At 32.6% G+C, this 13,836-nt stretch overlaps 1 protein-coding gene across 1 annotated transcript in view; it reads left to right on the top strand.

Annotated features, from left to right (window-relative positions):
• The first annotated feature begins 6,259 nt into the window (after positions 1 to 6,259).
• LOC135122626 (GTPase-activating protein) overlaps positions 6,260 to 13,836 on the top strand; it is a 28,348-nt gene continuing 20,771 nt past the window's right edge. Inside the window, exons 1-3 of the mRNA XM_064046917.1 lie at positions 6,260 to 6,579; positions 6,806 to 6,926; positions 6,980 to 7,600. Coding sequence (XP_063902987.1) covers positions 6,531 to 6,579; positions 6,806 to 6,926; positions 6,980 to 7,600 — 791 coding nt within the window. The 5' untranslated portion in view covers positions 6,260 to 6,530. The remainder of the gene's footprint in view (positions 6,580 to 6,805; positions 6,927 to 6,979; positions 7,601 to 13,836) is intronic.

Here is a 13,836-nt window from a genome sequence, read left to right as displayed (position 1 = left end):
GTCTGTCTGTCATATACTCACCTGTCGTCTGTCGTCAGGTATCTGTCTGCCATCTGTGTCGAGGTTTGTCCCGAACTACTAGACCAATTGTTATCAAATTATTATTAGTAGCAATGTATTTTAGGAATACCCTGCATATGGTAAAATGCTAACCAAAATTTGTTGAATTATCCCTACCAATAATATTGCTACTTCCCGAGCGTAAGCAAAGGAAGTATTGTAATCGAGTCCGGCTGCCGACTCTCTACTTTTGCATTTTCTCGACCTATCATGACCCCTAGAGGACGAAGAAATAGGTCTCCCGTTTCCGTCTGTCTGTCCGTCTGTCCGTCCGTCCGTCCGTCTGTCTGTCCCCAAACCTCCCGATTTTTGGAAAAAAAAAATCAAAATTAGGAAACAACATTTTGACATTTAATTTGGAATCTACAAAACCGAATGCTTTGAATTCTTGGAGATGTTTTAAAGTTATCATTAGCATGGTAAATTTTTTATCAAAATGTATGGTCTCATCCCTCCTAAAAAATTGATGACGTCATTCCAAAATTTTGCTTAATAAATCCTATCTAAAATGTACAAAATATGATGAGTCTGTATTTGTAATTTATCATTACATTCATATTTTTTGGATTTGCATATATAGGGTGACTCAAAAATATTAATGAATGCGTGAATTAATTTTATTGATTAAATCAAGAATTGCAAAACTGAATACTTTGAAATCTTGCAGACGTTTTAAAGTCATTGTAAACATGGTAAACTGTTAATCTAAATAAATCTGTTTATTTCCCCCAAAAAATTTATGAGGTTATCCCAAAATTTTGCGGAATAAATTCTACCCAAAATATGCAAAATATGAGTTTTTATTGATCAAATTAAGGACGAGTCATTTCATTTTCTCGAAAACGTGAAAATACAAACGTCTTTGTTTAATAAGATTTATAATGATATTCAGAACATTTTGTCGATTGTAGCTTAGTAGTTAATTGTTTTGTTCCTCTGTTTTGAGGCGTCGAACGTATTCAAATCAAACTAATTTCTACGTGACATTCTTCCGATGTATAAACATAAACACTTTCACGTTGTTTTTCTTATCGAGGATAATCTAAGGACGTACAGTAATGGAGTCCATTGGTCAATTTAGTACTCGTTTATCGATATTTCATAAGGCCGTAGCTGGGGGAGGCTAGGGGATGCTCCCCTAGATCTAAACAAGTTATAATTAACCAAATGTGAATTACAGCATCGAAAAACCAAAGAAAATGTAATGTTTTATTGAATAAACGGAAGTCAGAGCAATAAAAAAGTCTGAACCATCGCATATTGTCATCCGTTTATTGTAATTCGTAGAAACCATGTTTTAGTTTCGTTTGTATTTCACCGTTACGTCTACAGGTTGGTAAATTGTATGGCTATTTGTCTTAAATTACAATACTATACAGGGTGTTCATTTTATCTGTTCACATTATCTGTTCACACCTGACAATTTTTGCATAGGCAACATATTATACACCCCAGAGACGACTTCGTACAATTTAATCACAGAAAAAAATGACAAAGATCTCAATGCCAAATAATGACAAAACTGAAAAAATTAATTCAATTTATTTTAAAATGTCCCACTACAAAAATGTAATGCGAAAAAAAAACATAATAAGTCGTCACGTTTCCCACAGCGAGGGAAGTACTGTTTCAAATCTTTAGACCAATTTTTTTTGTTATTATTACAATAATATTTGTCACTTTATTGGTCTCTGTTTTTTAATATTGTGTAAAATATTTCTTAATTCGTTCGTAATTTGTCACGTCACTGGAACAATAGTTTTGTTAATTTTTCAGTATAATAAAAAGTGTTTTAATTCTTCATATCTCAAAAATGAATTTGTAGTGCCCTCTAATAATAATTTTGTATTCTTTATTTTTATTTATTTTATTCATTTACGTTCCCCAACAGGCCGGAGGCCCAGTTACAGGGGAACGGGACATACACAAAACCCAAAGGCAGGGCGGGAATCGAACCTACGACCCAAGGTGTAGCGGGCACGCACGATGCTAACTAACCGACCCGGGTCATCAAATCAATTCGTATATGATTTAAGAATTTTGTAGCACAGACTAAGTCATATGGTAAAACGTTAACCAAAATATGTTGACTTCAGCTCAAAATATTGAATAGCAAATGTTATTTAAATTTATAAAATAACGTATACTTCTACAGGTGTATATGTATGAAGCCGTTTTGATTTTTTGCTTAAAAAAAAGTCAAAATTTTGTAACAATATTGATCAAATATCAAATTTGAAACTGCAAAACTGATGCTCTATACTCTGTTCAAGTGAAAGAGTCAGTGATCACGTGAAACCTGCGTGATGCATCCTGGAGCGGAGTGCGCGTAAAATTACTGCGCCTAGCCTGTGTTACACTGTAGAGGACTTTTAAGATCTAATTTTCAAATCCAGTGCCGAACTGCGCCACAACCAATGGACGGTTTTTTGCAGAATGACAGTAACCCACAACATATTATAAACGAGAAAAGTACAAAAACGGGATTTTCTTAGACAAGGGAGTTGTGAATGAAACGCATCGGCAAGGAAACATCGGTACAGTGTAAAACGGGCTTGGGGAAAACTCATCCCCAAATTTGTCAACCAATGGGCAGTTGAACACGCGCTGATCACCCGTCTTTATTGCTGACTCTTTCACTTGAACAGAGTATAAAATCTTGCATAATTTTAAATTTCTAGTAAACATGATAAATGTGTAATCAAAATTTGTCTGTTTAGTCCCCCTCCAAAAAAAAAAAATTGATGGCATCATCTGAAAATTTTGTAGAATAAATCCTATCTAAAAAGTGCAAAACAGGTTTACCAATGCATTTATATTTTTTAGAAGTGCCAATGCAGAGTGACTCAACAAAATTAGTGAACGCGGTAATTTATTTTATTGGTCAAATCAAGAACGACTCACGCCATTCCCAGAAAATGCAGTACTGTTTTATTAGTCTTACATTGCACCTGAATATGCTGTAATGTAGGTACTTCAGGTGCGACGGAAGTTCTGTCTAAATAACCTCAGACTAATTTTTATGACAACCTTAAAATACACTTGTTACAAAATTTTCCCAGAAAGCAGTGTTAAGAAAACACTAAATTGTTAACCAATACCAGCATTACTTCATTCAATTATTGTCTTTGTGGAAGTAAAAATAACGTATTTTGGATCCAGTAGATGAGTTTGGCATTTTACGTTTTTTACATAAATTTCCTTTATATTTATGCAAAGATGATTTGACAATGAAAAGTATCATACTTACATTGTTATGTAAAATTCGATACAGTAATTCTTGTTGCCCAGAGCAACTACTATTAAGTTACAAAGTAGTAATACGTTTTTTGAACAAGCCTGAAATATATATTTAAAAAAGGCACAATTGACATTCCATACATTTTAGGGCGTATCATCAAGCTGTGTCAAAAATTGTCAAAATGTAGCTAATGTTGCAAAAAGGAAAAAGCTGAGAGCTAATCAGAATGACATATAAAACTTGGAGAGTTTGGTATTTGCTTTTGTACTGGACATTTCCTATCCGATTTATTTAAAAAAAATTTTAGATGATTTGCTGTAGACATAATTTCACATTAATCATGTTGGTTTCAAATATTATTGGTTATTGGCCTATTAAGTTTCTAAAAGCTAAACAACAACCGTAACTGAAATCTTGCACTCTCGTATTTTGTCGATTGTAGGGATGTACCGACTAGTGGCCGACCGGTCGGATAAGCCGACTATTCGGCCGTTTTTCATCGTCGGCTGCAGTCGGCGACTAGTCGGCTAAACAGCCGATCGGTCGGCTTTTTTTATTAAAATTAAAATAGTATATAAAACAATTAAACCCGGTTTACAGAACTTCAATTAAATATTTAATTGCGATTTAATTTTTAACCCCACGTTAAAGTACCATGTGACCGACTCTACGCCAATCAAACGTCCCTAGTGGCCTTGTTAAATGTGCGATCAACTTAATCTCAGTTAAAATATTGTATAAACTGGCCCTTAAACCCGGTTTACAGAACCTCAATTAAATATTTAATTGCGATTTAATTTTTAACCCCGCGTTAAAGTATCATGTGACCGACTCTACGCCAATCAGACGTCGCTAATGGCCTTGTTAAATGTGCGATCAACTTAATCTCAGTTAAAATATTGTGTAAACTGACCCTAAATTGTGTTATTCTTTATTTTTGTACTGAGTTACTAAAAAAAAAATTAAATGTTAAAATTATCCAAAAAAATTTAACACATTTTTTGGAAAACAAAGGAACTTTAGTTATTCCTTTTATTAAAATAGAACAAACCTTTAAGGTAGCCAGAGAAATAGAAAAAAAAACACACTGTTTGTCGCATTTATAAACCGGTTTTAGCAAAGCCGAACAGTCGGCCGACTAGTCGGTTTTTACTGGCCGAACAATCGGCTAGTCGGTTAGTCGGCCAGACCTATAGTCGGTACATCTCTAGTCGATTGTGAAACACCAAAGAAACCAAACATCTAAAAAATGTTTATTCTTTTGTTTAGTGACATATGCGAACTATCAGAAAAAGTTTTTGTCCATCCGTTATCCATCTGCCTGCCGTTGACGATTTTATTATAAAATAAATCTTCGAAACTGGAATTATTACTGTTGTAAGATTTTAGACATATTTTAGGAATACCTTGTAGAAATGTAGCAATGGTAATCCCAACCAAAATTTGTCTGATTCGTCTTTATCTTTTACCCTAGACACCAACATTTTTGGAAAAAAAATCAAAATTGTATGTAAAGCAACATTTCGCAGGTTATTTTAAGCATGGTAAATCGCTAATCATAATTAACTGTTTATTCACTCCAGAAACTTGAACGTCATCATCATCTGAAAATTTGCTGGATCATCCGATTTAAAATGTGTAAAATATTATGAGTCTTGTGGTTTACCAGTGCATTCATATTGTGTCGAATTCCTTGTACAGGATAACCCAGAAAATTAACGAATGAAGCAGTTCATTTTATTGATTAAATCAAAAACAGCTTAATTCAATGAAATTTTGGAAATACAGTAGATACTGTTGTTAAATCATGATTGTGAAACGGTTCGGTTGTTAGTATGTTACCTACATAATATGCATGTTTACTAAAAAGTTGATGACGTCATCACAAAATTTTGTTCTGAAAAATTCACTTGAAACATGTAAACAGCACGTTTATTTACTTGTAGTTTAACAAACCACACAAAAAAAATGAAAATTCGTGAAATATAATTTTATGATTTATCTAAGAAATTGTAATTATTTGATTATGCTTCAAGGGAAAGGGAAGTTCAGTTTAAATAATTTTAGACCAGTTTTTTTTATTTTTCATAAATATTTCTAAAGGATGTTTAAAAAAGTTATGAATGAAGAGTTTTAATCTATTTCTAGACACGGTAAGTTTAAATTGTCTACAGAATAATATTGATTTAGTGATTTCAAATATCAACATTTTTTATCTGTCCTCACTAAAAAATTCATTCTTACTCTGCAATCTATGAACATTTTTTTATGAAGAGAAATATAGTTCGTTCCAAATGGAAATGTCTGAAGATTTGGCGGCGTCGAATAACAAACTGCTTTAGTGTGCTAAGCACAATTAGTCTAAAGATTTCGTCACGGGAACGTGCTTTCACAAATTAGTGGTGACCTGAGGTGAATATTATGGAATACCTACCTTTCTTTTTCGTCACTTTTACGACTTTTTTAATAAAAATGATAAGAAAACTAGAAAATTGCAATATAATAAAATATGCAATTATAAAATATCAATATCAGGGAAAGTTTCTGAACCTGAAATGGCATGTCGAAATAATCAATTTTTTTAATTTCAAGCAACAATTGATGAGTTTTTCCGTTGATATCGATTTCTATCGTCATTTATCTTTTTTCTTATAATTAAACAGTTATTTCGGTTATTAATAAAATAAATATCGTAGGAGTACACCTCGACCAATCGAAAGCGAAACCCGTAAGATCTAACGTTCTAATGAAAGAAACGAATTTTTTGCCGTTGGTACGTCCCTTCCCTCCCATGGCACTCAGCCATTACCTAATAGTAATTCCACGTACAGCCCCGTCCCGAAATCCGTCTTAATTATTAATGGCGATAGATGAATTATGAGAACGCGTTGTGTTTTTTCTGTTCATTCATACAGTCGGAACTTGCGTAGTGCGCTGTTTGCGCTACTTTGTAACGATTTGCCCCGACTACCGTATGCAGTTCAGTGTCGCCTTCCTCGTCGGTTCATTCATAAAATCCAGTGGTGAATAACACCAGCACGTGTCCACCAGCCCCATTCATTTCTTCCCGTATCTCCCCTATCGGAAAAATGGCGCCTTTTTTTCGCAAACCCACAGCTCGAGTCAAGTTAGCCATGCCACTGGCCGACTAGATTATTGGTCGACTGTACTGTACTCATGTCAAACCGATCCATTCATTTTTTCAACAGAACATGGAGTAGACAGAAACATGGCGGACGTCCCAGTGAGAGTCGAAGAAAGGCTCAAAATCAAAATCGGTAAGAAATCGAAAATAACCTCTATTTTTCAGGTTCCGCTTCCTCGATAATCACTTTTACCGTAAATTAAAACGTCCGCAAGCGACCGTCTTTTGTTATTTAACGCCAACTGACATTGTTGACATTTTGAGGTTCAAACACAAGCAGGTGGTAACAATTTTTCAAAACATGCCTCTAAAATAACAGACTAGTGCCTGTTTTCACCCACGACACCGTTTCCTTGCAGGAGAAGCCAAACAATTACAACCCAGATCCAATTTATCTTCAGTGACTCGGGATGTATACTGCACACTGTCCCTCGACCAGGAAGAAATCTACAGAACGAAGACAGCCGAGAAAACCCTAAAGTAACAACCACTCCAACCCCAAAACTGCCAAAACTAACCTCAATTTCTTTCAGCCCCTTCTTCGGCGAGGAGTACCAGTTCGAAGTGCCCAGAGACTTCCGCTACATCTCCATCTACCTGTTCGACCGAGACAAGCATCTCAAGCAGAACAAAGTCCTCGGCAAAGTCGCCATCAAGCGCGAGGAGCTCGCCTCGTACAACAACAGAGACCACTGGTTTGCCATTAAGCCAGTCGATGCAGACTCGGAGGTGCAAGGCAAGGTTAACATCGAACTCAAGTTCACTTCGAGCTTTCAAAAACACAAAAATGTGACAAACTACGGTAGAAACGATCGTTTGTCAGTGCAGGTGGTGAAGTGTTTGGATCTGACGCTCAAAAACGGTGCTTGTGATCCATATGCTGTGGCGTGCGTGACTTACACGAACCGTAAGACAGTCTCGAAGAGGACTAAAGTTAGGAAAAAAACGACATGTCCGCAGTTCGACGAGGTGTTGACTTTCGACGCGTATGAGGGTAAAGATGGCTTGTGTGGGGACGGTGAAGTGGAGATTTGTGAATTGAACGTGTCGATATGGCATGACGCTCCAGGGATGGGGGATAATGTGTTTTTGGGAGAGGTGCGGGTGCAGCTGAGCGGAATACAGCAGCAGAATGCGGCTCCCAGGAATGCGTGGTAAGTTTGAAAAAAACAGCTTGTCATAACATGAAGTAAGATATTAAGTGAAAAATACGTTAGAACTGATTTTTGTGTATAGTAGACCTAGATTTAATGACATAAATATTGTCTAACAAGTATAAAAAAACATGTTTTTCGTAAATAACAAGGGAAAAATAGAAGTGATTTACACCGGGATATGGAGGAAATGACTTGATAAAAGAATTCCAAAAAATTAATAATTATTAAACCCTTAATATAAAAATAAATAAATAAATAAATAAATGAGATCGGTTTGTCAACAATTAATTTAGTAACAAAAAATGGACAATGTTTTATGAAAATAAAAAAAAAAACTACTTCCAACTTCTTTGAGTAATAGTTCATTTGACTCTTTTGATCTAGTAGTTCTAACAAGTGTGAGTCATTTAACCAGAACGACGACAAAATTCGTGTTATTGGTTAACTTTTGATATAAAATTATAAAATATGCATGTACTATAAAGCCATCTTTTTGACTACAAACCCACTTATGAATAATGGAACAGAGGCTAACGAAGATATACTAATTACGCGAGAAATTAAAATTAATTTTTATTTTTATACATAAAACTCGTGAGTTAAGTGTGTCACGATAATTATTTTCACGTTCTTTAAGCAAATTATAATTATTTTCTTATTAAATGACGTTATTTAAGTGTTAATTATTTCAATAAGAATTAAAGCTCCTGAAGTGATCACGCAAAGGTTAGTTAAAAGAGGAGTTTTAAGTCAATTCCAAGGCCTGTAGTCTCCATTTTAAACTATATATTTTTATTGCAATTAATTATTGTGGAAATTTTGATTAGTCAAAGACCCACTCCTATTCGGAGTTACACATAAACTAAATCTACCTGGTTAGTCAGGTATTAATACATGTTATAAATATTTAATTGAATGTATTCTACGAAAGTGTTTTTTTAATTAAATCGTCGGAACTAACGTAAAAATAAGTGTTAAATTTCAATGTAAACATAGATTTTATAATTTGCGGATTAGGTCAAAACTAAAAAAATTGAGGGGTTCATCGAATTTTTCACTTTGATAAATCGTGTCTTTATTAAGTTTATTTATAATACATTTATACTGTATGTAATTATTTACTTCAGCAAGAGCAATGCGAATGATCTAATTTTGTATTATTCCTTTGGATCAGAATAGTAAATTTCTAGGTATGCTTTTTTTCAAATTGAGTGCCATGAAAAGCTCATCTTAAACAAACGGCTTGTCAGGAGTCTCTTTAAATATAGTTATTTTAAAACCTGGCTTAAAACTCAAGTAACAAAGTATCTTTTAGGCCGTGTGTTTGATTATACGATTTATCAAGGATTTTTTAAGCGCTTTTAAGAGCACACAAAAATTTAGAGATTTACATCGTATCAGAAAGGACAAAAAGTAATGCAATTGTATTTTTTTAAATAAAACTAATTGCTTGAAAAACATCATGTGTGCAATTATTGAAAGTTTTTTATATAATTTTTAGGATGTACTGTAGATTTTCTTCATATTAAAAGGCAAAACAAAATGAAAATTCATCATAGGATTTATTAAAAATATATATACAGAGTGAATCACTAAGCACGCAGTTGTCGATAGCTCATTTAATTATTACTAGAGATAGAAAAATAAGGCACGTACCAAAGTTGTACGGTTATTTGAGTAGTGTACATTAAAATTAGTTTCGATTTTACACAACTTTTTTTAAATAGAACACCTTATATATTTTTACGTACATATTCTCATTCTGCCTACGCATTATAACCATAGTTATATTTTTTAAATCCCGATGCGACGTTGCCACATCGTTTTTAAAATTTTTTACTTCCTGAGCGTCAGCGTAAGTGTGTTACTCAATTAAATTAAATTTTAATCCATAGAGTATTTATGTATAAACAAATTTTAAAACGATGCAATTTTGAAATATCAATATTTCAGTTTTTCAAATAGAATACCCTGTATTTTATTACTGTATAGTACTCTATTTTTTGAACTTGAAATATAGAAAATATTTAACACAAAAAAAAAACGAACAAAAAAGAGTTGCAGTACTAAAATACGAGGTGTTCTCTTTGAAAAAACTGAAATACCGATATATAAAAAGTGTAATTATTTAAAAAAATTACAAACACTTTGTATATTAAGGTTCAATTTTATTTATATCTTAACAAAGCAGGAGAGATAACCGCAATATATTATGGCACAGATTTTAAAAATAACCAAACGGTGATTTTTTTTGTGCATCTTTCCACTGCTAAAAAAATCTAGAAAATGGGAATAAAGTGGCAACGTCGCATTGGAATTTTAATAATAAACCCAATTAGAATATGTAAAAATAAAACGTGCAGGGTATTTCTTTTAATTTATGCAACCCCTGTAACTATTTTACTCTTAAAGATAAACATGTAGTTCTTTGGGCCAATTTGTACAATTTTAACAGATCCATGTGATGGCAATGATGGAAATGACGTCAACTTTTTTTCCTGGAACACTAGGTATATTTTTTCATAAATAGAAAGATTGATTTTTCTAAAAAATCAAAAGCAACCAATATTCTAAAATCAATAAAATAGACGAAAAATTCATATTTATTGATAACAACCTAGTAGCTTGAAAAATTGACACTCATGTCATTTATTCACATAAGTGATATTTTAAAATGATATAAATTTGTTCAACGAACTAGATGTTTATCTTTAAAAATAAAAAAAGTTATAGGGGTTGTATCAACTAAAAGAAACTCGTGGTATATTGGATATTTCATGTGATGAGAAGATGACTTGGTATCCTAAATTTTATTTTGAAAATCAGCCCAACATAAAATTTTAAATATGTTACCAACCTGATAAAAATCACAATCATTAATAGTCACCCAGTATTTCTAATAATTAATCATATATCGTGCATCTTTGACTCACCTTGTACACTTTTTTATTATTTAAAACTACATTATTTCAAAAACAATCTACATATTACAATTTTACGATTTTAAAGGCCGATTACAAATTTTCTTTGAACCTATAAACGGGTTCATTAGGGCTTTTATTTTGGTAAAACATATTTTATCAAAAACTTTAACTAACAACAATTTTTTTTTAACTACAATTTTTCCGCGCTGATTTGATTTTTTCGTAAAAATATTGTTACGTTGAACGGGTATTTAAAATCGGCATGGGTAAAACTCAGCAATTTATTTCTTAGTAACTCGAATTTACACGACTAATTACACAGCGATTATGCACAAAATAATTCCCGCGCAACTTGATTGGCGTTTCTCAACATTCGCTGGACTCGACTCGACTGAATAATAATCGTTCCCGAAGGTGGCCTCTATTTAAATCCATACTTCCTTCTAGATGTTCGGCGATCGGGGTTTTTCTGGAATACCCATCGCGAGTTCCGCTTCCAGGCTTTTCTTTAGCGAACATCGTCCGGCCGCCGTCACCGACGATGAGTCACCCATAGGTGTCGTACCGGGGCGGCGCATGGGTTTATTTCGTAACAATATTTTTTGTTAAAATTCCCACCAAATTTAAATAAGACATGAAAACTGAAAACATTTCATTATGTAAGAAGTCTAGGAAAATTTTATTAAATAACGCCGTAAATAAGGAATTCTAAATAATCTTAGAATGTCAATTTTATATTTATTATTTGATAAAAATAACACACCGTATGGTGAAGTTTTAATTTAATATTCTAGAATGTTATACGCAGGATTGCAGCAATCATATAATAATTCTACAATGATTCGGTTATACACAGTTTTTCAAATGAAATCCACTTAAATACTTTATTCTAAGGTTGGAAAAATTAGATTATTCGCATTACTTTTGTTGAATCGATCAGTAAATAATTCCATACAGTATACATTTATTATAAATAAAATTACAACACAAAGACGTAAATGATTTGATATTTGAACTGCGGTTATAAAATAAACGATTTGTCATACCAAAAAATTCAAAGGCTTTCTCAATTTTATTATTTTGGCTTAATTTGCAAAGCATGAGTGTTTGATTTGCACGTTTTATATCTATGTTTCCACTGAACTTTAACACTTAGTTACTTCCGAAGTATTTCATAAAGGAAACCGCTTTCGTAGAATACATTAAATTAAATATTTATAAGGCGTATTAATACCTGACTAATCAGCTAGATTTATTTTATGTGTGACTAGGAATACCAGTGGATCTTTGACTAATCAAAATTTCCGCAATAATTAGTTACAATAAAAATATGTACTTTAAAATTGGGACTACAGGCGTTGAAGTGGATTTAACACTCGTTTAACCAAGCTTTACGTGACCACCACTTCAGGTGATTTCTTGAAATAATGAACCCTTAAATAATGTTATTTAACAAAAAAAATGTATTTTTTTAATCATATTTTTTTTTTGGTTTTTCAGTTATCTGAAATTGAAACTCTGAAAGTGTAACAAACAATCAAAAGTTAGGAGTTTTAATTAAGTTTATTCATTTTTTGATAGCACTTATTTTAAAAACATACACACTTTTGAGCAACAAAGACAAATTATTTTAATTTACATTGCTAAATACACAGAAAGTAATAAAAATACTATCAGTCATGGATTGTTGAAACTTTGTCTTTGATTTAAATTGACAGTAATTTGACAAGACGAAAATTCTATTAAAGACAAATGTTCAAACATCCATGCTTGCCTTTCATCGTGTGCCCACTCGGTAATAATGGTGTTAATGTTATAATGTTTACAATGTTTAGTCGGATATTCTTAATTAAAGTTTTGTTGTTCCTGTTCTTAAGATAAAAATCAAAAGGAAATTAGCGTTCTATTTAATTGGAAATATGTATTTTATTCTAGTATGTGTTCAACTTATTTTGATTTAAACTGCATTTAAAAGGTTTTAATATCCATTAGATTTTCGTAATTTGAAAAGAAAATTAAAAAAAAAAACAAGACTGATTTTAACTTGGTGATTTTTTGAAAAAAATCACTAGTGCCTGTCTTAATAGATCTTATCATTTAAATCCGAACTCAGCCGGTTTAATTGAACAATGTTTGTTGACTTCGAATAAAATAACAAATTAAACGAACACGTATCCTCGGAAGTAGTAATTCATTAATGCATAATAGTTACTGATCAAATTTGTCGCATAATAGCTTCTAGTGTACATTTTAATAATACAAATGCGGATGTTGACGTGGTGAGAGGTGTCTGATTTTGGATTCCGCTGTGATGCTACCAACAATCTTTTTAAAATTACCTTCCTCGTAACTTGATACATAAATTTTGCTAATATTTTTTGTGTCTTTAAAAGTAAAGGCATTTGGAAAAGTACCACTTGTTTACAGAAATGTCTGCTACTGAAATTAATATTTGCTGGAACAGTGTTGTCATTAACAAGTCATCAGTGTGTTTTGTTCACTGGTTTGTTTTTCTTTGTTGTTCCCTGTGCCTTTGAATTGCTTGGCTATATTAAAATTTAAATGGGTCACAGCTTCTCCCAGATGGTAATTAAAACTCGAGCTTTTTTACATTGTTGTGTAGTACGCCATAAGGAATTTAGTTCTTGATAAAATAGATACTATAATTAAGCAAAAAGTTTTGTCCTCATGTTGGCGTACTGTGACGCTGTTTTATGTCGTTTGTTCTTCAAACAATTAGTTTCCTTAGAAATATACGTACTAATTGAGCCCCATGTTGTAGACTTCTGTTAAATTATACAAAGGTTTCACTGAATTTGTTCCCAAGTTTTCGCAGATTACCTTTCTTCCGTTGTTCTTAAAAATGAAAAGCCATTATTTCCAGTAGTGGGAATTTATCAACTAGAGTTTTTTTGTTCATTATCGTTTCCTCATTGCCGAAATAGATGATTCTAATAATTATTTTAATTTATTATGTACACCTACCATTCTAGCTACATTTGACCCGCGTGTTTATTAAATTAACTAACGGAAATGCATAATCCCGATGTTATTAAAAAATCACGTTAATGACCGTGAGATTAACATCAGAGCTCCATACAATAAAAGTTTACGTCGGTGACGAACTTTGCGTAGGAATATATTGGTCGTATCCGTTTTTCATGATTCATAAAGTCATGACATGACATTACGGTGAAATATTTTACTTCTTGTGCTACTTGTGTAACGATTTCTCAATCACGCAATGGTGGATAGGTTGGTTGTGTCGCATAGTATAAATAAATATATATGTATCAATCTCCTGCAGTG

Source organism: Zophobas morio, unplaced genomic scaffold (assembly GCF_036711695.1).
Source record: "Zophobas morio isolate AGI-343-1 ecotype UQ-CSIRO unplaced genomic scaffold, CSIRO_AGI_Zmor_V1 ptg000005l, whole genome shotgun sequence".
Lineage (NCBI taxonomy): Eukaryota > Metazoa > Arthropoda > Insecta > Coleoptera > Tenebrionidae > Zophobas > Zophobas morio.
The sequence above is the reverse complement of the archived record's forward strand: the minus strand, read 5'-3'. Positions and strand labels throughout refer to the sequence as shown.